A 26,784-nucleotide genomic window follows, 5' to 3' on the forward strand; every position below is an offset into this window, starting at 1 on the left:
AGTGGGGTTTAATCCCATTGAGTCTACCCTCCAGGGCAACTGATCTCTGACATCTGGAGAGCAGTTGTAATTCCAGTAAATGTCCAGATGCCACCTGGAAGTTGGCAAACATAGAGAGGATGGATAGGGTTGCCAGCTTCCAGGTGGTGACTGGAGATCTTCCAGAATCACAGTTGATCTCCAAGCCATAGAGATCAATTCCCTTGAAGAAAATGGCTGCTTTGGAGGGTGGACTCTATGGGATTATAACCTGTCCCTCCCCCAACCCAAATCCTGCCCTCTCCAGGCTCTAAACCTCAAATCTCCAGGAATTTTCCAACCTGGAGCTGGCAGCCCTAGGGAGGGCCCCCAGTGGGGTATGATGCCATTGAGCGCCCCCCACCCCTTCCAAATCAACCATTTCTTCCAGGGGAACTAATAGCGGTCTGGAGAGCAGAGATTCCTGGAGATCTCCAGGTCCCACCTGCAGGTTGGCCACCTTACTTTACCACCCACCCCCCTCCAAAGCAACCATTTCTTCCAGGGGAACCAATCTCTGCCGTCTGGAGAGCAGAGATTCCGGGAGATCTCCAGGTCCCACCTGGAGGTTGGCCACCTTTCTTTCTACACATCATCGTGCCACGAAAGAGCACGCGGGGGGACTCGCGCGCCACAATCAGGCCCGGGACGCGCCACGAGTCCCCCTTCTTCTTTCCCCCCAACTCCAGGCATGCCCAGACCGAGCCCCGCGCACAGCGTGGGGAAGCCGCCGCTGCCGCCCGCCCCGTCTCGGCTGGGGACGCGCGGGGCAGGGGCGCTCCGAGGCCGAGGGGCCGGGGCAGCTGCGCGCCTGCCCGGGGCGAGCGGGGGGGCCTGGCGCCCGGGGGAAGCGACGGGGCCAGGGAGAGGCGCCCGCCCGCCCGCGCCGTGTCGCGCCATGCCATGCCAGGCCCGCGCATTGGCGGCGGCCGCCCCAGCCGCAGCCAGCAGGGCCAGCCAGGCGCCGCTCGCTGGCCGCCCGCCGGGGGGAGGGGTCCGGCTGATGCGGTCGCGGCGGAGCCGGAGCTGCCTGGCGCGGCGAGAGCAGCAGCAGGCGCGGCCGGGGGCGGAAGTCCTTTGTTGCAGCGCAGCGGCGGGAGGCGGCCGCGCCAGCGAGAGCGCCTGGGCCCCGCGCAGCCCCGGCTCGGCCCGGTGAGTGGCGGGCGGCGCGGCGGAGGAGAAGCCCCGGGCGCGGCGGCGGCGGCGGCGGGTGGGTCGGAGAGGGGCGCGCGGCCGAGGCCTGGGGGAGGCCGAGGGAAGAGGCCCGGGGAGGCTGGCGGAGGGCGGCCCGAGGAGCGGCGGGGCGCGCACGGCTCGGCTCGGCGGTGGAGCGCCCTGCCGGGGCGCGCGGGAGGAAAGGCGAAGGCGGCGCCAGCCCGGGCGGCCTGCTGGGTGGTTGGGCTGCCCGGCGGAGGCCCCTCCTCGCCGCGCTCGGCGGCTGCCGCTCCGGCCGTCCTCCTTCCTCCCTGGCCGGGCTGCGGCCATGTGCCTCACGCCATCCGCTCGCCGGAGCAGGCGGGGCGGGCGCCTCTGGCGCTGCAGGAGCGTCGCGGGGAGGGCGCCTGCGGACCCCCCTCCCCGACCCCCCTCCGGACCCGCTTCAGTGCCTTGGGCCAAATCCTGTTGGACAGGAGCTCCGCTAGTGTCGTGTAGCGGCTGAAGTGTGGGTCAGGCTCCGGGTTCGAATCCCCAGGGAAGCTTGAGCAAGTCACGCGCGCTCAGCCTGCAATCTCCCCGTCTCCAAAAAAGAAAAAAACTATCCTCAGGACTCACTTTGGTGTTGGTTCAGTACCTTAAGTATTGAACCCACTTGGTGGTTGAGTTCAGTACCTTAAGACAGAGGAGCATCTAATGTGGCATAGTGGTTAGAGTGTGGGTCTAGGATCGTGGAGACTATCCTCCAGGGAAGCTTGGACAAGTCACGCACTCTCCTCCTGCAATCCCACCCCCCCAAAAAGCTATCCTCAGGACCCACTTTGATGTTGATTTAGTGCATTGGGTCCAGTACCTTTAGACAGGAGATCATCCAATGTGGTATATCAGCTAGAGCCAGTTTGGTGTGTGGTTAAGAGCAGCAGGACTCTAATCTGGAGAGCCGGGTTTGATTCCCCGCTCCTCTGCTTGAAGCCAGCTGGGTGACCTTGGGTCAGGCATAGCTTCTTGGAGCTCCCTCAGCCCCACTGTTGTGGGGATAATAAAAACACACTTTGGAAACTGCTCTGAGCTCTCATGAAGGGCAGTATATAAATGTTATTGTTATTATTAGAATGTGGGTCTAGGATCTAAGCGTCTCAGGTTTGAATCCCTGCCCCAACAGGGAAGCTTGGACAAGTCATACTCTCTCAGCCTAACCTTTTCCACAAGGGATAAAATGGAGGAGAGGAGAAGGGTGTAAGCCGCTTTGGGGAGAAAAGGCAGGGTATAAATAAAAGAAATAAATGAATTCTAAAATAGGCTGTGATGTGTCGTGACCTGGATAGGTTTTGAACTGGGACCAAGCCTGGGGTTCCACACACATCCCAGCGTTTACTACAGCCTACCCTGTAAGGGTATTGCTGTATAAAATAGGTTGTGTGAATAGGAACTAAAGCTCTCCCCATAGCAAGGAATCTTCTCAGTTTTTTCCTGCTAGTGCATCCTACTTGGGTGCTGTCCCATTATGGCCTCTCCCTAGATTACAGCGCAGCCCCACAGATCTCTTCCTAGCCAGATCGAATGCTGTTTGACCCACTCTCTAGTGAAATGTGATCTAGGAAAGATTTGTCAGTTTCAGCAACGCCTTATCAGTTTCTTAAATATTATTGTGGTTTCACTGCTGTTGCAGGTCTGTGTCCTTTTGAAAGAAAGCAGCACACCTTCTTTTCTCAGAGTAGAAGCAAGGAAAAGAACCAAACGTACAATGCTGTCCTGGGTCTGGTGAAACCTAGGCTGCTTCCGACCTTGCCAGTTTCACCAGAGCTGTGGGGAAGCGGAAGGAAATGAAATTAGCAAGACTGGTCCCTCATAGTACTGTACCGAGAAGAGAGGTGTTGCAAAAATTCAACCCTGAGATGTTTTTTTGGCAAAGAAAGATGGGGGGGGACACCAAAAATTATATTTTATATAGTTATGTTGCGTGTCTTGGATGAATATGTTAAGGCTGTTACCTTAAGAACACTTCTGGGAGCAAGCCCGGTTGAATAAAATGCATTTTTTGTGTCTTTCGCACATGCATAACAACTGCCAGTTTGGTGTACTGGTTAAGAGCACGGGACTCTAATCTGGAGAGCCAGGTTTGATTCCCCACTCCTCCACTTGAAGCCAGCTGGGTGACTTTGAGTCAGTCACTTAAGAGAGGCAGGACTCTAATCTGGAGAGGCAGTTTGATTCCCCACTCCTCCACTTGAAACCAGCTGGGTGACCCTGGGTCAGTCACAGCTCTCTCAGAGCTCTCTCAGCCCCACCCACCTCACAGGGTGTTTTGTTGTGAGAATAAGAACAACATACTTTGTAAACCGCTCTGAGTGGGCATTAAGTTGTCCTGAAGGGCGGTACATTAATCGAATGTTGTTATTATGGTTATTATAGAGAAGATCAAAAGTGCTTTGAGGGGTGTTGTTGCAACGTTATGTTACGGTTACCAGCTTCACAGTTGACTGTAGCTTGTGATGCTGATTCGTGCCCATCATGTCTCCTTTCAAGTAGGCTCAGCAGCCTTGATTCTGCAGCAAAGCAGCGTACAGATGTTGTAAATGAAAATAAATAAAACCGCAGTCAACCAGGCGCCACATTAAAAGTATAAGTTATTTATGAAGATTGCAGACGGCAGGTGCCATCTGAGAAAAGGCATTCCTCCTTCGCTGTTTTTGCCATGCAGGAATGCCTCTTCTTCAATGTGGCTTGCTCTGATGCTTGCAGCCAGCTTCGAAACTATTGTATGCAAATACATGCAAATGTAATCAAGCAGTTAAGACTCATACCCTGACACTGCAGTCCTAAGCGGAGCTGACACCCTGCTAAGTCCATCGAAATCAATGGGCTTAGAAGGGCACAATTCCATTTAGGATTACACTGCCAGTCAGCTAAGAGTTATATAATTAGGGTGACAGCTCCAGTGTTAGGGGAGGGGATAAAAAGACAGACGACTGAAGTCTCTTTTTAGTTCAACTTCTGCAGAACTTTTGGCATCTCCTACAACTACCCTTTGGACAGCAGCTAGAGTTCAAAATGACCCCTCCCTCTGTTTACACAGTGGGGAGCAACCCTGTGCCCTGCTGGAAGTCAATACTAGGTTTTGAAATAGGCTGCGAGAGTCCAGTTGGTCATTTGGAGAACGTCCTGGGCAGGGGAGAAGCCTCAGGAATGTGGCACGTCGGTAAGGAACTAGCGGAAGAGAGAGGCTTAAAATGGCATTTGGAATGTATACGGCAGACTATGTATTATCCTCCTGACTCATGGCTTCAGCCCGTGCATTCTCTATCTACATATCCATTCGTTTTGTCTTGTTTCTTATGCTTATTGCTTTTTTTTTTTTACTGTGTGCATGCTGCCTTCCTGGTCCAGCAGACGTTTGAGGCACCATACCATGACTGTAGTTTGTCTGTTGGTTAAAGTGTTGAGGCTTGACAGTCTGTGGTTTGTTTGCATTCAAATACCGAGTGACAGGTGGCTGCAACTTTTTTTTTCGGAGCTGTTCCTATCTGTTGGTTTCTAAAGCAAAGCTGTGACAACTGGCTGGGGTGTGTGTGTTGGATTTGCCAGTGATCTTTTGTTTACAAGGTTTACCCACGTTGTGTTTTTGGCACACAATGAGATTGTGTGAATTGCGTATGAATGCTTGTGATCTCCACCAGCCATCTAGTGTGCCTAGAGAACTCTTCCTTCACAAAGTCACTGCTCGTAGATAGGTTGGATAGCTGGTGGAGGTGGCAAGCATTCGTAAAAGAATTTTAAAAAAAAATTAGAAACGATTATATATTTATTGATGTTTTTATCTGGTTTTAAATTAGTATGTTTATGTATTTTATATATGTTGTATTCCACTCTGAGCCCGTTCGCAGGGAGAGCGGATTAGAAATATAATTAATAATATATCTTGCTTTTCTGCCCGATTGGAATCCAGAGCAGCTTTTGATTTCATTCTCCCCTTCTCCACTTTATCCTCACTACAACAATCTTGCGAGGTAGGTTAGGAGATTGTGACAGGCCCAGGGTCACCTGGCTAGCTTCCATGGTAAAAGAGGGACTTGACCATGGTGGACCCAAGTCGTACTCCAGCACTCTAAATGCTATATTATACCAGCTTCAGGTGGTGGTGGAGAGTGCTATCAACTCATAGCTGGCTTATGCTGACCCCTGGCAGGGTTTTCATGGCAAGAGACTAAGAGAGGTGGTTTGCTGTTGCCTACCTCTGCAACCCTGGTCTTCGCTGGAGGTCTCCCATCTAATTACGAACCAAGGCCAACCCTGCTTAGCTTCTGAAATCTAATGAGATCAGGCTCACCTGAGCTATCCAGATGAGAGCTAGTTTCAGGTACCCCGAGGTGAATTCTGTTTCAACATAGGGGAACCTAGGTGTTTGTAGCATCCTGCCAAGTGGTGCCACGATTTGGTAACAGCAGATATCTTAGGGAAGACAGGATGAGATTCAGCCCAAGAGGCTAATGCAGGGAGATCAGCTCCACTAGGATGACTTCTTGCACCAATAGGCCAGACCTGGTCAGGTGGGACACCTCTACTTCAATAAGGCTTCCAGGTCAAGCTCACTCACTGGTTGGAACAAGTAGGAATTAGAAGCAAGTAGTCTGTGCTGATTCACAGAAGAGGAAGAAAAGCTTCCAGAAGTCCGATTTTTTTTAAAAAAAAATTTATCCAGTGAGTTTCAAACATAGTGCTATAAAATACATTTTTTTGTTCTGAAAATAAAAAAATGGGTATGCTTTGAAGTTGATTGACAAAGACCGAAAGAAGCATAAGCAAAATTGTAGAAACAGTTTTATAACATCACTTGAGTGTGACCGTATACATCCCAGGGGAAGAGCTGTGTTAGTTAGTTGTAGCGAAAATAAATGAATAAATGAAAATCTTGTGGCACCTGATTGAGGATATGATCCTAAAGCACATCTGTTAGGGAGTAAATCACATTGAACTCAGTGGGACTTACTTCTGAGAATACATACTTATATACACACCCATTGACATGAATGGATTTAGAAGGATGTAGGGGGTGTGTGTGCATAAAGTGCCATCAAGTCACTGCTGACTTATGGTGACTCCTGCTGGGGTTTTCAAGGCCAGAGACAAACAGAGGTGATTTGCCATTGCCTGTCTCTGTGTAGTGACTTTTGTCTTCCTTGGTGTTTCCCATTCAAGTAGTATCCAGTGTAGACACTACTTAGTTTCCAAGATCTGAAGAGATTGGGCTAGCCTAGGCCATCCAGGTCTGTAGCAGACTTGTTAGTCATTACAGGCCCGTAAGATTGCTTTTGTTTTGTTTTTGATAGTGTAGGTGTGCTAATTTTTATATATGTTGATTCATTTATATACGCTGATTGCGAGTCGTTTCACTTTTTAAACTGTGCATGCATTGATCTTTATAGTGGCATCTTTGGGGGGTGGGGAGGAACCAGCCAGCTTGAAACACGTTGGTAAATCTTTAAAAACAAACAAAACCTTATGTTTCTTCCGCATATTTAGACAATAAAACTAGAGCACTGCCTGATTTTCCTGCTGCTGATAGATATACCTGATGTAAACTGCAGAAGCTTGATCCAACCAGCAGATGTTAGGCTGTCAGCCAAGCAAAAATTAGAAGGGCGGGCAGGGCCACCATGCGGTAAGAGTCTTGGGACCCTCCTCCTGCACCCAACCCACCCAAAGAATGTCAGTAGATAACATGCACATTTCAGTACATAGGACTGCAACATCACAAACATTTTGCATGCTTTAATGGGTAGTGTTGGAAGGTGATAAATTCATGAGATGGGCAAATTGGTTTCTTGTTTGACTGTAAGCCGATATCCTGAAAGTCAGAGGGGAAAGGTTAGGGAGGCACGACTTTGTCTGCCCACTATTAGGCAATGAGAACCAATACATTGGGGCTCCTCAGTCTTGTGCGACCTAGAGCAATTTACTCCTTTGCAACCGCCCTCCTCTTCCCATCTTTGCACTTTGTGGCTACAATCCAAAAGCTTTCTGCAGTCTCTCAGTTGTAAGGACCGATACCGGAGAGGGGCTGTGGCTGAGTGGTAGAGTATCAGCTTGGCATGCAGAAGGTCCCAGCTTCACCCCGTGGCATCTCCAGTTAAAAGGGTCCAGGTAGTAGATTCTGTGAAAGACACCTACTCTAGGCCCCAGAGAGCTGCCGCCAATATTTAACTACTTTAAATCCAATTATAATACTTATGGGTATTATAAGACTGGGTGGTGCATTTTAGCTCAGGACATAGTCAATAACTAGTAACTGCATACTGTTTAGAATGTGGAGGGTGAGGCCACAAATGAGCTCTGGGTTCCAACTGTCTTGGGAGGGGGGGGGAGATGAGGTGTGGAATGTTGTGAGCCCCAATCAGCCTGCATATGCAAATGACCTTGAAAGGCTGGCCCAATCAGGGAAGAGTGGCTGAGCTGGCAGTGGGCGGGGGTGCAAGCAGGCAGCAGCCTGCCAGCCACTCAGGGAAGCAGTATCCCTTTGGGAAAACACATTTTACCCCTTTTTACCCCCTTAGAGGGCAAATTTCTTAAAATCCCTTCTTAGTGGGTTTTTGCATCATGAACGGAATGTTCTCCCCAAATTTCATGTTTCTAGGTCCTGGGGTTTGGGCTGTGCATTAATGAGTCAGTCAGGACTCTTGTCTTTATATATATAGACTAGCAACAAAGCCCATTGTGGGAAAAAATACAATGGGCTCTAGAAAGGGGCAGATGGGCATTGCCTCCTGCTTCATGCCTGATCCTGGCTGGGTAAAGGTGGGGAGTGGGAATTGCCACCTGCTCCACTCCTGATCCTGGCCAGGGGGAAGTCGGGGCAGGTATTGCCACCTGCTTTGCTCCTGATCCCAGCCAGGTGACAGTGTGGAGCAGGCATTGCCACCTGTTCTACGCCTGATCCCAAAAGGGTGAAGGCGGGGGGGGGGAGGCATTGCAACCTGCTCCACGCCTGATCCCGATTGGGTGAAGGTCAGGGGGCGTGCATTTCCATCTCCTTTGCTCCTGATCCCGGCCAGGGCATTGCCACCTGCTCTACTTCTGATCTCAGCTGAGTACAGGCGGGGGGCAGGCATTGCCACCTGCTCCACTCCTGATCCTGGCTGTGTGAAGACGGGGGGCGGGAGGGTATTGCTTCCTGCTCCATGCCTGATCCTGGCTGGGTAAAGGTGGAGGTGGGAATTGCCACCTGCTCTGCTCCTGATCCTGGCCGGGTGATGGTGGGGTTGGGGGGGGCATTGCCACCTGCTCCTGATCCCGGCCTGGGTTTTCTGCCACGGCAGCGCCCTCTGGTGGTGCACCGGGGTAGGATGTCAGTCGTCTAGAACATGCTTACTCTTATATAAAGAAGGATTTATTTCCTTCATTTATACCCAATCTTTCTCCTCTATGGAGACCCAAGGAGGGTGGAGAATTCAGCTGGCCAGTATTTTATATCCAAAGTTGCAAATGGCAGAAAGACAAGAGAGGGAGAAACTGTTACAGAGAGAGGCCAGGGCACCCAGTTTCTCATAGCATACGTGTGTGGCATCACAGAGCATGGGGCAGATAAAACAAGATCCAATCAGAAGATTAATTGATCCAGTCGGAGTGGGTGGGGACCGCTCCCAACTGCAGACAGATGGATTGGCCAGGGAGAAAGAACTCCCATATAGTTTATGAGGCTTACCAAGCCCCAGGATAGAAGGCTGCTTGCCCAAGCCCTGAAATTCATGACATAAGCACTCCTGCTGCACTTACAAACATGTTGTGCTATGTGCCATAAGGGCGCATGCAGTTTGTGCAATCTCTTCTCCCCTCGTTTGAGGGGGACGGGTTGTGGAAATCATGCCTGTGTGCAGCCAGATCGCATGTCATGTTGCAGGCAGGGAGGGTGTGTGTGTCTGCACATTGCACAGCTCACCGCATGGATCTATGCAGGGAAGTGGGAACCAGGCCAAAGGGTGTTGGGGAAACTACTCCGGTGTAAATGCTATGAGCGAGAAATGCTATGGCGTCATAAGAAACTTGGTTCATTGGAAAATGCATAAAGGCTTCTAGGAGCCTGGGTATCTGCTTCAAGGGTGCAGCCTGTTGCATCTCTGTATGTTTCATTGCTTCGGCCTCGTATCTTTACAGTTAGCCTCTGATGTGGGCTGTTGCTTTGATGTGCTTCTGCAGTAAGTGTTAGATCATTCAGTCCCAAAGCAGAGATGCAGCAAAATTTCATTCCCTAAAAGAAGGCATGCCCAGAATAGTGACTCACGCAGAAGCACGGCTTCTCTGAGGACAAGTCGTTTCCCTGTCTAATGCATTTCATCATACCCTTCCCTCCAAGAAACTTAGTGGGTGCATACATGAATTTCCCTTTCTTGTTTTACCTGCACAACATCATAAGATAGGTTAACAGAATGAATCTGACCCAGGGTCACCCAGCAAGTTTATGTGGCAGGGGATTTGAACCCAGGTCTGCAGGATCCTCGTCTGACGCTCTAACCACTACACTCCACTGGTCCTCCCTTGGAGAATATGGCTGCATCTGAATGTCACAATGAACTGTAGTTTCTGCAATAGATATTGCTAGATCCAGGGGACAAATCCTTGTTTGGTTGTCTTGCCTTTCTCCCACCTCGAGAACCAGTGCTGGACTAAGACCTGGGAGACTCAGGTCCGAATCCCCACTCTTCCATGGAAACTTGCGGGGTGACCTTGGACTTAGCCATACACTCTCAGCCTAACCTACCTCAGAGGGTTGTTGTGAGGATAAAATGGAGGAGAGGAGAACGGTGTAAGCTGCTTCGAGTCCTCATTGGGGAAAAAGGAAGACTATAAATGAAGTCAATAATCTTGGTAGGGAAGACATTCAGAGGTGTATTGATTATATTTGCATCCTCACATTTGTTCCATCGTGGCATCAGATACATGGGTTTCCTGTGGAGTTTCCAGTCAAGCACTGATTAGGCCTGGATCGCCTTAGCTATAGCAAGATTGACGTAGCAAAGCTCCAACATGGCATCCATGGGTACCAGGACACCTGCTCGTGGGTTTCCTGGCAACCATTTACTCCTACAAAACACCTATTTCCAAAAGCAAAGACCCAATCCTGGCTTTCCTCCACCTCCTTAGAGACCTTACCTTTATGTCTGCGGTGTGTAGCCATGGAGAAACAGCTGCCTCCATCCTAGGGGGATGCTTGACTTGCAATCCCCAAACATTTTGGCTTGGATTCTGTTAATGCGTTCAGTGCGTACTAGATAGTTACTCTTCTGCTAAAACTTCTGTTTCTGCAAGGGCCTATTGAAAGGTCTAATGGGAATGGAAGTTTTAATAGAATAGGAATTGCGCTGCGCGGCAGAGACTGTCTAGCGAGTGTGGAACTGGCTCGTCAGATCCAGGCCTTTATGACTGGCTTCAGTCCCCATGGCAGCCATTTTGTCATAGAGTTGCTGGCAGCTGGGAGGGGGAAAGCCTTATATAGAGGCTTAATGTAGAAATGGGCAGCTGGAGCTTTCCATGTGATAGAAGTAAATGATGTCACCTGGTAAATAACATCCCATTAAGCCTCGATTAAAGGGACACACACTTTCTCTACAACCTCTGGTCTGTGAGTTATGACATCACAACAAACCATGATAATAGTCTTGAAATCCTATTTTGGGGACAAACGGTGAACCGTGGACAGTCAGCAAGCCAACAGGGTATAGAGGTTGGAGTGAGTGACTAGAATCTGGGAGACTCAGGTTCGAATCCCCACCCAGCCACAGAAGATTGCTGGGTGCCCTTGGGCCATCGGTCACACACTCTCAGCCTAACTTACCTCACAAGGCTGTTGAGAGGATAAAATGGTGAAGAGGAGAACAACGTGCGCTGTTTTGGTTCCCCATTGGGAAGAAAGGCGGTGTGTAAATGAAGTAAATACATAAATAAAAAAAGAGGGTCGATCAAACTAAAATGTTTGATGGGACCTGCATTTATAAATCACCCTTGCCTGTGCCGATTGAATGCAGCTTGCTTTAAAAAGAAGCAATGGAGTCCTACCACCAAGCCTTTCCTCCTCGGCTGCTGAGCCTGTGCGCTTTCCCTTCAGAGTTACGCATGACTTCATTTCCCTAACATTTTATAGAGATTGGCCTCTGGCCTGCCTTTTAGTCTTTGGGGAAATTCAAGCCTGGGAACAGCTCTCCACGATTGTCTTAGCCCATTAGGCCAATCAAAGCAGCTGTGCCAAGGGACTTCTGAAAATAGCACGGCAGGCAGAGTTCCATTTCTGAAACGGGTCTTGCAAAGGAGCCTTTTGCGTAAGTGGACAGGAATGGGCAAGGGTGGCAGAAGTCGAAAGAGACTGCCTGGCTGCGGGGCTGAGCTGTAACTTGCACAAAGATCACCGGCGTCTCCCAGAGAAATTTCTCCCAGCGAGACTTCATTTCCCCATCCTCTTGGCTTGTGTGTGTGTGCGTGTGTACACGCCTGTTGTGAGGTCCTCGCCCATTGCTGCTTCGCTGAACTGTTGCTGACCGACCCACTGATATAGCGGGTGATGTCATGAGCAGCCTGTGAAGGGAAGCAAACTGCAGCTTAGGAAACCGGAGTGAACAGGAGGGTGTCTTCCTTTGCTGTAGACATCTCTCTGCTTTCCAGAACTGGAGACCCGGCCTCCTCTCTCCACCACTCATTTCTTGTGCATTAAGTGGAGCATCATGTCCTATGCTAGGGAAGCAAAAGCCACAGTGTTTCTCAGCTCATGCTTGGAAGGATGTTGTCAAATTGGAAAGGATTCAGGAGAGACCGACGAGGAGGGTATCCAAGGTTAGACGGAGGGTTGCGTGAGGCGAGGCGGCAGGAATAAGGTATGTTACTTGGGTGGGTGGTTTTCTTAAATGGCCCTATGAACATGTGCCATGGGGCAACTTGGCACATTGCTGAACTTGAGGGGGGTTGCTAGGGAGATGGGTGTTAATGTCTAGGTAAGTTACGATGGAGTGTGGATACAAGTTGATGCATGAAGGATTCTGCAGGGAGCAAATTAGATGTTCAGCTGGCATTGAGCAGTGGCTAAGAGAGTGAATCGGGAATCTCACATCTGCTCATAAACTCTTAGTGGTACTAAGCCACTCTGCACCTTGTTTGAAGTATGCAGCTGATAATACTGGTCTGCATTACAGAGCTGTTGTACGGATTAGTAATGTGTACGAAGTGAATGCCTTCAGCAGCCGGTGTAGGTTTTTCTGCTGCAGGGCAAACTCTGCTCCTCCCTCCCCTGCCTCCGCACTTCCAATGACACATAGACTTGATTCCAAATCCAGTGTTTCATTTTCCTTCATCTCCAGACTTCAGGCATGATTTGGGCTTCTTAAAAAACTTTCGCCCCCATAGGCATGTTTATTCATTTTTAAAAATCTGCATTGTTTTTTTAAAAGCACTCCTTTTTTTTAATGAAACATTCCTCCGGGAGAGAGCGACTTCATAAAGGCCAGCCATTTAGCACTCTGCATGCCTTATATCACAAATGCTAGTTGATTCCAACTATCCAAAGTTTGTACATCTGAAGGTAGATAGGTGCAGATCCCCCATTTGGGCTCACTGCCGACCCAGCGTGTGTCTGTTTCCTCCATAAAGCACTTTATAAATGCTAAGTGTGACTGCTACTGAATTAAAGAAACCTCAGTTGATTAACTGTCTGAATTTGAATTGACTAGTTAACCAAAACTGTTTTTTCAATTAATAAAACTATAGTTTTTGAAAAATGAATCCTGCATTTTTCTGCAAGGTGCATGCAGTAGTAGTAGTAGTAGTAGTAGTAGTAGTAGTAGTAGTAGTAGTAGTAGTAGTAGTAGTAGTAGTAAAGGTGCTAGAAAATGAACAAGTCAGGATCTTGTGGGATTTCAGAATTCAAACTGATCGGCACCTTGAACATAATACACCAGAAATAACAGTCGTGGAAAATCGAAAAGTCTGGATAATTGACATTGCAATTCCTGGGGATGCCAGAGTCGAAGAAAAAGAACAAGAAAAATGATTAAATATAGAGGTCTTGCAATAGAAACCACCTGACTATGGAAGAAGAATGCGACAGTAGTCCCCATTGTCATCGGGGCACTTGGAACCATTTTGAAAATTTTTGCAATTCATATGGAAAAACTGCAGCTTTCTGACATAACACCTACAGAACTGCAAAAGACGGCGCTACTTGGAACAACGTACATATTACGCCGATATCTGGTTGATAATTAGGTCTCAGGCGGAAACCTGTGTCAGCTTAGCAAGGCCAATCAATAATAACATGTGACCTCTGCTTATTGAGGATTGTGTTTTGGATAATTCGAATAATAATAATAAGTCTGCTTTTCTCACTGAGATCTGAGGCAGATTACATACTGCAATTGAATACACTATAATAAATAGCTAGGACATTCACAGCAAAAATACAATATGATCAACTGTTGGAACAGTCAGTGAAAACAGATACAAGAGGGTATGGTAGCAGCAAATTTGAAAACTAGCATAAAGCAGAACACAGAGAGGAAACCCTTCTAAATTAAATATATGTATGTGGTACAGACTTCTTAGAAGATGCTTTCCACCTGTGAGAGAGTGAGGGGGGGATTACTGACCGTCCCATCGGCTAAAGAAACTGCCAGCCCCTCCTGATTGTCCCATCAGCTAAAGAAGCTCACTTGGTGGGTACATGAGAGAGGGGCCTTTTCGGTAGCAGTCGCATGACTATGGAACAGCATCTTCCAGGGAGATGCGCCCAGCCCCTTCCCTCTCGCTCTCCAGGAGGCAGCTGAAGATATTTAGGACTGTTTTTAATTAACTTTGTGTTTATTGGCAAGCTTAAAACTGCTTTTAAACTTTGTTTTTATTCATTTTATGATTGTTTTTATTAATATCGTAGGTTGCCTTGAGTTCCTGCAGGGTAGAAAAGCAACTAATAAATACTTTAAACAAACATAAATACCTCTTCCCAGGTGATGCCAACCATCAGAAATTTTTACAGCTTACTTTGGGCGGGGATAAATGTTGCCTGGATGTGGCTTTGTAGTCAGTCAAAATGTTGGGTTTTTTTAAGCAATTCATTTAGGTAACTAGTTGACTAAACGTTGCAGCTCTAATTACTCTGATGATGTTCTGAAAGCCTACTGAAATGGTGAGGGCTTTGTGACGGATCTCCAGTTCCTGCGGGTGCCGATAACTCAGGATGGAGGTGGCTGAAGGGTTGTGGGCATCCAGGGGAGCCACTGTGGTTGTTAGATTGTGAGAGCTGGCTGTGGGAGGGAACCCTGTCTTCAAACTCTCATTCTGATTTGAAGCTCACTCAGTTGACATCATCCTTCTTGCCTGGCCTAACATATCTCATGAATCTCTTTACGTAGATGTTTTATATGGAGGCCAGTGTTTAGGGCAGTGGCAAGAAAGTGGGCCTTGGCCAAAAGAAAGCTGGGTTCTGATCCCCCGCTTGGCCTTGAAACTTTGGAGAAGGCACTCTGTGTCTAACCCAGCCTCCAAGTTTCTTTTGAGAATAAAAACAGGGAAAACCTCAACTCTTTGGAGAAAGAGCTTGGTTATAAATGTGATAACGAAGAGCCAGAAAAGTAATTTTGCTACACGCAAGAAGCAAGTTAGCTAAGAGAAACCATCACGACTTTAAAGGTAATTTAAAAATTGGCAAATAGTTTCTAAAGGCCACAATGCAGACAGAAAGATATCCAGTTGGTCTCATCCTGGATATTGGGAGAACCTTTTGGGCTCTCTTCCCCACTTGCATTCGAATTCCGTCCTCCTTTCCTCTTCCAGAAGTAGCTGTGGTAGCATTAGGTGGGTACACCGAGGTTAACGCTAACTATGGCTAGTTCAAACCCAGTTCTACCTACTTTGGGTTGTAGCTAGCCATGGTTTGGTGCAGATACAACGCCAACTGTGCTTAGCTCTGAAAAGGTAAGGAAGGAAATTGGGTGGCAGGGGGAGGAGACAGGAACAGCACGCAGGTCTCCTTGGTTCACTTGATCATCTAACTATGGTTAGAAGATTGGGAAGTGTTATGACTTTACCGGGTCCAAGTATGAAATTCATCATTACCAAGACATAGTGATTTAGGCAAGTGCCTTCACCAAGGAAAATGGTACCTAGGCAAGAAACTCTCGAGTAGTCCAGTGGCCGACATCTTACCGTCTGTCCTGGATACAAAGAAAGCCCAAGTATTTATTTGCAGAGGGGACTTCTGATCCCTAGCCAAGGATTGTCAGGGCAGGACTTCGTGACCAGAAATGACACAAACCACTCTTGTGAACAAACATACATTGTTCAAAGCAGCATGAAGACTAAACCTGTTGGCTGTTAAAGCAATCCCATAATGTTACAGTTTGCAAGCTTGTCTGGAAACCCAAGAACCAGTTGTGAGGAGAACTTATTGGAGTCCAGAGGTCTGAGGTCTGAATAACAGTTGGGAATTACCTCAGACAGGGATTTGAGTACTTGCAGTTACCACTAAATGGTTCTGGGGGTTTCAAGATGGCGTCAGCCATATGGAAAGTTCTCAGGCTGCCCAAACTGGGCAGAGCTACTGAATTCTCAGAGCTTATTCTAACTGAGGGTGAATCAAGTATTTTTTTTTGTAACACAGTAAGTAGGTGAAGTGTTTCTGGATTGCAACAGGGATAACAACAGTCTGGCCAGTTGCAGATGTACTTAACATAGCAGTCTGTTCCCAAAAGTCAGATTGAATTTCTAGAAATGAGAAAGAAAGGCCTTATTTGTTAGCGTGGTTAATTATGCCAACAAAATGGATGCCTGTGGGCAATTGTGAGGCGATTGGGGACAATTTGGAAATCCCACCTCCTCTCCCCAAATTCCCTCTCTAGGATTCAGTCTTCCTACCATTTTCTCCCTCAGCTGTCTATCCTTTCTAAAATGTGTTCAAGTCTTTCTGAGGCTGCTTTTTAATGGATTTTTTCCATTCTCCCCCCCCCTCCTCCACAAGTTAGTAGATACCCATATTTTGTCGAGGGGTTTTTTTTTCTGTTGATTTCATCACCCCCATTGGAGGACGGTGGCCAAATTTACGGTTAGCTACAGCGATGTGTTTGTATCGGACTGGCATTGTTCAAAACACATCATCTGTATTATCATGATTATCTTTACAACTGCCTTGTAAGGTAGACCATTATTATTATACCCGGGTTAAGAAGGGGGTGGCTTACCTAAGGCCACCTAGTAAATCTGTGGCTAGGATGAGTTTTGAAACACCATTGTTCTTCCCCTCACCCTTCCTCTAGTAGAGAACAAAGAATGTGTATGTTTTCATGGGGCAGAAGAAAGTTAGCTGTTAGCCACTCTTGGTGAACATAGTTTCAAGTGGTTAGTCACGTGGGTCTCCAACAGAGAGCTAGATTTGAATCCAGTAGCATCTAGACGTTTCCAGGGAATAAGTTTCAAGGGTCAATCTTGTTGATCTTCAAGGCGCTACTGGACTCAAAGCTTACTCTTCTTGGCTGTCAGTTTCTGCTCTGTACTATCATGAAACTCATACTTTGATATAGTTTCTGCCTGGTAAAAGAGATCACGGGCATAGCCAGTGATATGAATTTATACTGGTCCTTGTTAGGTACATGAGGGTTATCGTCTTTATCTTTGAAATAGGAGTTGAAAAGCATCTCTCTGATTACATTTTTATCCCATTTTCTCTTCAAGGAGCTCAGGGTTCTTCCCTACATTTTATCTTCACAACAATCCTGTGATGTAGGAGAAGGTGACTGGCCTGTGATTACTACTGGCCCTAGTAAGCATTGTGGCAGAGTGGAGATTTAAACCCTGGTTTGCCCAGTATGAGTCCAACACTAGTCCCTAACTATACCAAGACCTCCTTTGTTGGAGTCAATGTGGTGTTTATTTATCTTTTATCGATATATATAAAGACAAGTGTCCTGACTGACTCATCAGCGCTCAGCCCAAATCCCTGGACCTAGAAACATGAAATTTGGGGAGAACATTCCTTTCATGACGTGAACACCCACTAAGAAGGGATTTTTAAGAAATTCGCCCCCTGAGGAGGTAAAAAGGGGTAAAATGTGTTTTCCTAAAGGGATACAGCTTCCCTGTGTGGCTGGCAGGCTGCTGCCTGCTTGCACCCCCGCCCACTGCCAACTTGTCCACTCTTCCCTCATTGGGACTCACAACATTCCACACCTCATACCTCCCACCCCAGAGACAGTTGAAACCCAGAGGTTATTTGTATATGCGGCCTAATTGGTCCTCACCCCGAACATTCTAAACGGTATGCAGTTGCTATTGGGAGTCATTGACTACGTCCTGACGTAAAATGCACATCTCAGTCTTCCCTTAAAAGTTCACTAGGGTTGCCAGTCTCCCTGTGGGGCCTGGCTACCCACAAACCAAAAAATGTTACATACCTATATTATAACTGGATTTAAAGTAGTTAGATATTGTAGTGAAGCCCAGGTATCAAGCTAGATTAAAATATTTCTCTGACACCTTTCCACCCAATTTGGGGTCCCCAAGGTGGTAAACATTAAAACATTTCAAACATTAAAAAGTTACAAACACACAACATAATTTAAAAAACAAACATCAGCATAGAAAAATACAGAAACGAGAAGGACTGATAAGAGTTAGTGAGGAAAAACGAAACAAAAGAAAGTCTTCAGCTGTGGTAGAAGACAACAATAGAGGGAGACATATGAATCTCCTTGGGGAGGAGTTTCCAAAGTTTTGGTACCATGACTGAGAAGGTTGGGTTATCATCCATCCGACGTCAGATGGCCTCTGAAGATGACCAGAATGGTTAGGTAGATTCATATAAGAACAAACAGAGCGAGAATAGATGGAACAAGATGGGGCTGATATGATTCCCATGATCCATTTGCCATGATCCCATGATCCATTTGCATTCCGGTTGCAGCATTCTGTAGCTTCCAGGCAGTCTTCAAGGGCAGCCCCATATAGATGACATTGCAGTAATCCAGTCTAGAAGTTAACAGGACATGCACCACGGTGGCAAGATCTTTCCTGTCTAGGAATGGCTGCAGCTGGCTCACCAGCCAAAGCTGGAAAGAAGCCTCTGGCCACCACTGCCACCTGTTTAAGAGGAGACCTGGGTCCATCAGCACCCCCAGACTATGAACCTGCTCCTAGAGAGAGTGCAACTCCATCCAGAACACAAGATACACCAGTTCCTGGGTCAACCCTTCCCCCCACCAAAAGCATATCCATTTTTTCTGGACTAAGTTTCAGTTTGTTAGCCCTCATCCATCCTAAAACTATCAAAAAAATGGATGAGAGTGTGAAGAGATTACTAATTAAATTTGCAGATGACACCAAATCGGGAAGAGTAGCAAACGCCCTTGAAGATAGGGATAGAATTCAATGAGATCTGAACATACTGGAAAAGTGGACAGATTTGAATAAGCTGTGATTTAACATGGATAAGTGCCAATTTTTCCACCTGGGTAACAAAAATGCAAAGCATGCCTGCTGGATGAGGGATACACTTCTGGGTTGCAGTGTGTGTGAACGAGATGTTGGAATATGGGTAGATGGGAAGCTAAATATGAGCAGTCAGTGTGCTGCAGCAGCAAAAAGGGCAAATGCAATCTTGGGGAATATCAACAAAGGCATAACATCTAAATCACAGGATGTCATTTCATTGTCCAACTATATACTGTGTTGGGCAGGCCCCACTTGGAGTATTGTGAGCCGTTCTGGAGGCCTCATTTCAAAAAGGACGTGGACAAATTGGAACAGGTACAGAGGAGAGCAGCCAGGATGATCAGGGGCCTGGAGACGAAGCCCTATGAGGAACGACTGGGGGAACCAGTGCTCCGTTTGGAGAAGAGGATGTTGAGGGGAGACGTGATTGCTGTCTTTAAGTATTTAAAAGGTTGTCAGGGAAGGGGGGAGAGCTGTTCCTGTTGGCAACAGAGGATAGGACTTGAAACAATGGGTTTAAATTACAGGAGGGAAGGCAGTGGCTAGACATTAGGAAAAACTTCTTTACATTAAGAATAATTCAGCAGTGGAATCGGCTACTTAGGGAAGTGGCGAGTTCCCTTTCAACGGCAGTCTTCAAGGAGCGGTTGGATGAATACTTGTCGGGGATGCTTTAAGCTGTTCCTGCATCGGGCAGGGGGTTGGACTAGATGGTCTGTAAGGCCCCTTCCAGCTCTACAGTTCTATGATTCTACCTCCAGGCATCTGATCATAGTTTCCGCAGCCTCCCTGGGATCTTCTGGAAGGCTGAGATTGCTAAGTGTCATCTACATATTGGTGACAGCTCAACCCAAATCTCCATATGACCTCTCCCAGCAGCTTCTTGTAGATGTTAAAAATCGTGGGGGACAAGATGGAACATGGCAGGACCCCACAAGCTAGAGGGCCAAGCAGCAATCCCCAGCAGCCCACTTTGAAACCTGCCTTTGGGGTAGGACGGTAACCGCTGCAAAATGGTGCTTTCCAACCCCAGCCCGGAAAGGCAGTCCAGAAGAATGCTATTGATCAAAGCCATTGAGAGGTCCAGGGGAATTAACAGGGTTGTGCTTCCTCTGCCCATCTCCCAGAGCAGGCCATCCATCAAAGCGGCCGAGGCAATTTCAGTCCCGTCATCAGGTCTGAAAACACACACTGGAAAGGATCCAAGCATTCTGCTTCATTCAGGAATCCCTGAAGTTTGTGTAATGATTAGAGTGTTGTGCTAAAATCAGGGATGGTGGTGGAAAGGGCCATCGAGTTGCAGGTGACGCATGGCAACCCCATAGGATTTTCAAGACAAGAGTTGTCTGAAGGGGGTTTGCCATTGCCTGTGTCTGCGCAGCAACCGTAGACATCCTTGGTGGTCCCCCTTCCAAGATGTAACCAGCACCGACTCTGCTTAGCTTCCAAGATCTGACGAGATCCAGCTAGCGTGAGTCATCCGAGTCAGGGATAGCCAGGTTTAAATCTTCATTCTGCTATGAAGGTCACTGGGCAGCTTTGAGCCACTCCCACTCAGCCTGGCCTACCTCACTGTGTTGTCGTGACCATAAAATGGAGCAGGAGAGAGAGATGCATGCTGCCCCAACATGTTTGGAGAAAGGGTGGGGTCAAAATATACTTAATAAATAATAAGTATAAATCCCACAGGCCCACTCCCTCCCCCTTAAAGAATTATATGTAGCAACACAAGGGAAACAGAACTTTCCAATTTCTGCTGTCACTTCTGTGGGGTGGTGGTGGAATAACTGATTAGTATCACCATGTTTGTTCTGTGGCCAACTTCAAAATATTTCTGGGTCAAGCTGATGTCTGTTTTCAAAGCATATGCTTTGACTGGAGTCGGAAATGGTGTGTGCTATGAAGTTTGTCTATGTGGTAGTGCACAGCTATTCTAAATTTGCTACAATATGAGGCTCTCGCTGTATTGCGGATTTGGAGATCCCACATAATAGAAAACATGTTTCCCACCCACCCCCCTCCACAACAAAGTGCTTGTTCCCTGGTCACGTGATAGAGGAGCGGTGGCCCCATTCCCAGCTATGGGGTAATTAAAAACAAAACCAGCAGCCTGTTTAGCCAGAAAAACAGGCTGGTTACAAATCTCTGTCGTAACTTCGGATTTCAAGTATGCCAGCGCACCTCCCTTGAGATGAATGGACATGGGCATATTTTGCCCTAGTTTTACTCTTGAGTTATCTCTGGTGATGCCTCTGTTGCTATAGGGGGCTGTACCTAAATTAAACACACACCAGTACAGATTGTCAGTATGCACAAGCCTTAAGATGCCCTGGATTGCGTCTGTTTTCAAGCATAAAGAGGAACAGGGATGCAATACAAGGCCTTCGAGCTGGCCAGGCCAGATGTTGCATAATTCGCCAGACATAATATTTTGCCTGCCCCTGCTCTAGCCTGTCATAAAGCTTTAACACACACTAATTCTGAGCACATTTCTTTGCAAGTAAGAACCTAGCCGCGTGTTTCTCACCAGGTGAAAAACCCACGTGTAGCCAGGCTCTGCTTCTCGTGATTCTGGGGCCTGGGGCAAAAGTCCAGGATGGGGTCCCAGAAACATTGCACTTTCCCCCCACTTGGGCCAAGCAAGAAGTGATCATCGCCCCGTATGAAGTGGTTGGGCGCCACCACTGCATGAAGGCAGCTGCTCAAGCCTCAGATGGGGAGGCCATGAATGACAGCAGGAGTCAGAAAAAAAATTCTCCCTTTCCTTGAAGGGGATTGTGGGTAAATCGCCTAACCGGCCTCCTGCCAATGGGAGGGGACATACGTGCCCCCCCTAACTCTGTGTCCATCCGACAGTTGGCCACCTTGCCCCTCAGGCCCACTGTATGTAGGCTGTTTTAATGTACTGGAATGTATTCCTGTGCTGCCAAATGTTTTATCTTTTTGCGTATTTTATCTGATGTTATCCACCCCAAGCCCGTTTATAGGGAGAGTGGACTATACATTTAATAAATAAATCATGGGTGCCCCTTCCAATACGGGGCATGGAGCTGCTACCTCTGTTGGCTAAGACCGTCCCTGCCTGTGAATGCAAAAAGCTTCCCTCAGAGACAGCGGGAAAAGCTAATGTGTAGGCAAAGATGCCTGCAATTGTTTCTCTCTGTTTACAGGCTAATTTTCCCTCCCCTTCCCAGCTTCAAAGGAAAAGGAGCTACAAAACAGAGAAAAATTATAGAAGTGGCCAAATGAGGACTCCTGTACCCCTGAATATTTGTCTATGATTCCTTTCCACCCAGGTGTGGACCTCTAACACCAGATCTAATATGAGGATGCTTCAGTTTGTATACCACAATCCAGATTAGTACAAGATACCCGAAGTACAAAACAAGGATCAAAAGTATGTGCAGAATCAATAATTTGAGGCTATTTAATGGTGTGTATTTATATATAATCTTCTGAGTAAAATAATATTTTAAAAACCTGAAATGAAACATCATACATATTTCCTCTTGTTTTCTGTTAACATCACACAAGCAAAAAACTAAATGAGACTTCAGGATCAAGATAACTAGGCAGGCTGAGATTATGGGTTAAAATAACTATATGTAGGCCAGGCAAACCCTGAATCCTAGCCCCGCTTCCACCTTCTGTCCTCTACTTAGGGTCTCCAGGTCCAGGTTGGGAAATTCCTAGAGATTTTGGGGGTGGGGCTTGGAATGGGCAGGGTTTGGGGAGGGGGCTCAGAATGGTATAATGCCATAGAGTCCACCCTCCACAGCAGCCATTTTCTCCAGGGGGACTGATCTCTGTCACCTGGAGATCAGTTGTGATTCTGGGAGATCTCCAGCCACCACCTGGAGGCTGGCAGCCCTACCTCTACTCCAGGGCAACTTGCAATAGGTAGAGTATGGCTACACAGGGCCTTGTTTTTCCACAGGGCAAGTTGAATGGATACCCAGGATCTAAAATGAAAGTATTGCCACAGAACTCGGACATCAGCATTGCAGAACCAAAGCCTTTGTTTTAGTTCCCATTGTTGCCATCCAGGGATTACAGGGAAGGTCAGAGAATCTTCTTTCCCCTTTTCCTCCTCAAGTTCCCAGAGAACTACGATGGTTTACATCTCTACTTTTCTCTCTTTGGATGCTGCCACATGACAGGAGCTCTTCATAGGCTTCTTATTTCTGCCATACAAGCAGCCAACAGTTTTATTTCTTTATTTGCTTCATTTATTCCCTACCTTTCTCTACAATGGGGCCCCAAAGTGGCTTACATCATTCTCTCTGCCATTTTGTCTTCACAACAACCCTGTGAGGTCGGTTAGGCTGAGAGTACATGATTGGTCCAAGGTCACCCAGCAGGCTTCCATGGCAGAGTGGGGATTGGAAACTCTCTCACAGATTCTAGCCTGGCAGTCTAATGCCGCTGGCTTTGCCCTGCATTTTCCTTGCTCTAGTCCCTGGCAGCTTCCAGTTCCCCCTCCTCCTGCTAAAGTGCTTTCTTTTAAAATCAGTAATAGATGTATTGATGTCGATAGTGGTGGAGAGTGCTGTCAAGTCATAGCTGACTTATGGAGACCCCTAGTGGAATTTTCAAGGCAAGAGACTAACACTGACCTGCCTCTGCAACCCTGGTCTTCATTGGAGGTCTCCCATCCAATTACTAACCAAGTTCCCACCCTGCTTAGCTTCTGAGATCTGATGAGATCAGGCTCACCTGGGCTAGCCAGGTCTGGGCACTCCTGTCATTTACACATGTAAAAAAATCCCAAAAAGTCTTTCAGTGGCACAGGCATTGGGGAATGGTGGCTGCAGGAGACTGAGTGCAAGGAAAACGGAGTGTCTTCCTGTCCACACAAACATACTTTGACTAAGATCTTCCTGAGGCAGGTTTACGAAAAGATCAAAGCAAAGTGTGGGGGGGGGGACTGGAAATTATATGAATGCTTAAGATTTATATGTTGCCTTTCCATCCAAATAGGTGGCAAACATCAAGGCATTAAAAACATTTTAAGATATTAAAACAAAATTTTATATATAACTATATATATAGGGCTGATAAGAGTTTACTAGGGATATGCCAAAAAAACCAGAAAAGTCTTCACCCGTTTGTGGAAGACAATGACGGAGGGAGACCGACAAATCTCCCTGGGGAGGAAATGTCAAAGTTTCAGCACCACGAACTCGAAGGCCCATTCCCAGGTTGCCACCTGTCTATCCTCATAAGATAGGGGCACCCAAAGCAAGGCCTCTGATGAGGATGGGAGTGGATGAGTAGGTTCCTATGGGAGAAGGTGGTTCTTAATGCTAGTTGGAAACTCGGAAAATGACCGTACCTGTTCGGGAGTCACGGTGGAGCAAAATAGCACTGTTGGCAACACTGTTAGATCAAAGAAGCACATGGCAAAGATGGATAACTTGCTGGGAGTCACCTTGTGGCAGGGGGTGATTCTTGTTTCAGTTCTCCAAACAAAGCTGACAGCTGTCTTTTTTTTCTTCCCCTCCCCCCCTTCTCTTTACGCAGGGCAGTGACTTAAGGCCAAGATGGCAAGAACCAGCCACAGCAATTATGTCCTGCAGCAGCTCAACAACCAAAGAGAGTGGGGCTTCCTCTGCGACTGTTGCATTGCTATCGATGACATTTACTTCCAGGCTCACAAAGCGGTCTTGGCTGCCTGCAGCTCTTACTTCCGGATGTTTTTCATGAGCCATCAGCACAGCATGGCCCAGCTGAATCTGAGCAACATGAAGATCACAGCCGAATGCTTCGATCTCATTTTACAGTTTATGTATTTAGGGAAAATCATGACGGCCCCAGCCAACTTCGAGCAGTTTAAGTTGGCGATGAGCTCTCTGCAGCTCTACAACGTGCCGGAATGTTTAGAAGACATCCAAGATACCCACTCGCCCAGCTTGCGGTGCTCCTCTTCCGCTTCCAGCTCTCAGAATAGCAAGATGATCTTCGGTGTGCGGATGTATGAAGACACACCAGCTAGAAACGGGAGTGAAGCAAACAGGTGGGGTGTGGAGCCGCCAAGTTCAACGGTCAGCACGTCCCATAGTAGGGAGGCTGACGAGGAAGCTTTGCAGCTGAGCCGTTTCCCCGAGCAACTCTTGGATGGTTGGAAAAGGAGTACTGTGCCCAAGCTCTCCAGCACCAAAGACCGGGTGTCCAACTCTCGGCGCTTTGGAAGAAGTTTCACCTGTGACGGTTGTGGCTTCAGTTTCAGCTGCGAAAGGCTATTGGACGAGCACATCATGTCATGCACTAACAGGCATTCCTATCAGAACTCCAAGTATTATGGGGCTGAAAAAAATGACTTCAGCGAGGGAGAGTCTGCTTCTAAAACACCGTCTTCTCAATCGGACAAACATAAAGGAAACACGAGCCAAGGCGAGGATGGGTCTTTATCTCCAGCCTCCAATGTCACAAGCCGAAAAGGCAGTGCTGTCTCATTGGAACCTTCGAGCGAAGAGCGAAGCAGAGCCACAGAGAGGAAAAGAATTATCGTCAAGATGGAGCCAGCCGACAACCCGATTGATGACCTGAAAGAGTTTAACATCATTAAAGTGACAGATGGCAACGAATCCACCGACAATGATGAGCTCGATGATGACGAGACGGTTTACAGGTACTACATTGAGGAAGAGGTCAATGAAAACAGGAGGGTAAGAAAAGCTCTCTTAAAAGCCCAAGTGCCTACTGACGAAGAAGATAAGAAATACATGAGAAGTACGAGACTCCTGAATAACAAAGTCAGTGCTGCTAAGGAGGATTCCGAAAACGCGTCCTGCGAACTGTGCGGGCTGACAATCACAGAAGAGGACCTCTCTTCGCATTACTTATCCAAACACATAGAGAATATATGCGCATGTGGGAAGTGTGGTCAGATATTAGTCAAAGGCCGGCAGTTGCAGGACCATGCGCAGACATGCGGAGAACCCCAAGACCTGACAACGAATGGTTTAAGAAATAACGAGGAGAAACTTGACTTGGAAGAAAACTCAGAGGAACAATCCGAAATGCGAGAGATGATGTACGTGGACATGCTGGATGAGTTTGGAGATGGCCATTTCCAGATGAACAGTCTTCCGAAAAAACAGCTGTACAGAGAGTCCGCCTGCCCTTTTCGGTGTCCTAACTGCAGCCAACGTTTTGAAACAGAAAGCTTAGTGGTTGAGCACATGTCCAGCTGCCTAGAGCAAGATCTGTTCAAGAATGCCATGATGGAAGAGAATGAAAGGGATCATCGCCGCAAACATTTCTGTAGCCTTTGTGGGAAAGGATTTTATCAGCGCTGTCACTTGCGGGAACACTATACTGTGCACACCAAGGAAAAACAGTTTGTTTGCCAGACGTGCGGGAAGCAGTTTCTACGAGAACGCCAGCTGCGTCTTCACAACGACATGCACAAAGGCATGGCCAGGTACGTCTGCTCCATTTGTGACCAGGGAAACTTTCGGAAACATGATCACGTGAGACACATGATATCCCACCTGTCAGCCGGAGAGACTATCTGCCAGGTCTGCTTTCAGATTTTCCCCAATAATGAACAATTGGAACAACATATGGATGTTCACCTCTACACCTGTGGTGTTTGCGGAGCTAAATTTAATTTGAGAAAAGACATGAGATCTCACTATAATGCTAAGCATTTGAAACGAACATAAGCGCCAAACGAATCATTGAGCACAAAACAGAGCACCAAAGCAAGCCGCCGGTATCGTGGAAATGAAATTAAACAGCACATCATCATTTAGCATCTTTAAAGTACCTTGATAAACCAACATTGAAAAGCGCCAATTTTTTTCACTCTTTGCCTCATGTCAGTTTATTTCTTTTCCTTCTTGCTTTCGAATCAAATCATTCTTTTTTAAATGCTGGATTTTAAAGGCTCACTGTCGTGTTACTCCCTCACTGACTTTTATTAAACAGCTTTTTGGTTCCACTGACGTAGGGCGGTTGCTTTCATCTTTCCATGTGTCTTTTTCTTCATGTGAAAAGCTTAGGCTTTAATTAAAGTGCAAGGGTAGCACACTGCTAAGGAAGAACCATTGGCAACGATCACAAAAGCTTAGGCCTGCTGAAGTAAGTGGTTTGTTTATTTTTGCTTCTCTTACATGCAGGGCTTTTTTTCTGGGAAAAGAGGTGGTGGAACTC

General features: G+C 47.3%; 1 protein-coding gene across 2 annotated transcripts; it reads left to right on the forward strand.

Moving 5' to 3' along the window:
- The first annotated feature begins 765 nt into the window (after nt 1–765).
- ZBTB1 (zinc finger and BTB domain containing 1) lies at nt 766–26,576 on the forward strand. 2 transcript variants are annotated; one of them, XM_054972419.1, is made up of 2 exons: nt 766–1,170; nt 24,148–26,576. In XM_054972419.1, the coding sequence occupies exon 2, from the start codon at nt 24,168–24,170 to the stop codon at nt 26,292–26,294; it is 2,127 nt and encodes a 708-aa protein (XP_054828394.1). In that variant the 5' UTR covers nt 766–1,170; nt 24,148–24,167; the 3' UTR covers nt 26,295–26,576. The 2 variants fall into 2 exon arrangements, with proteins under 2 accessions (XP_054828394.1, XP_054828396.1); XM_054972421.1 differs by lacking the exon at nt 766–1,170 and adding an exon at nt 4,305–4,372.
- Nucleotides 26,577–26,784: the final 208 nt, after the last annotated feature.

Source organism: Eublepharis macularius, chromosome 2, assembly GCF_028583425.1.
Source record: "Eublepharis macularius isolate TG4126 chromosome 2, MPM_Emac_v1.0, whole genome shotgun sequence".
Classification (NCBI taxonomy): domain Eukaryota; kingdom Metazoa; phylum Chordata; class Lepidosauria; order Squamata; family Eublepharidae; genus Eublepharis; species Eublepharis macularius.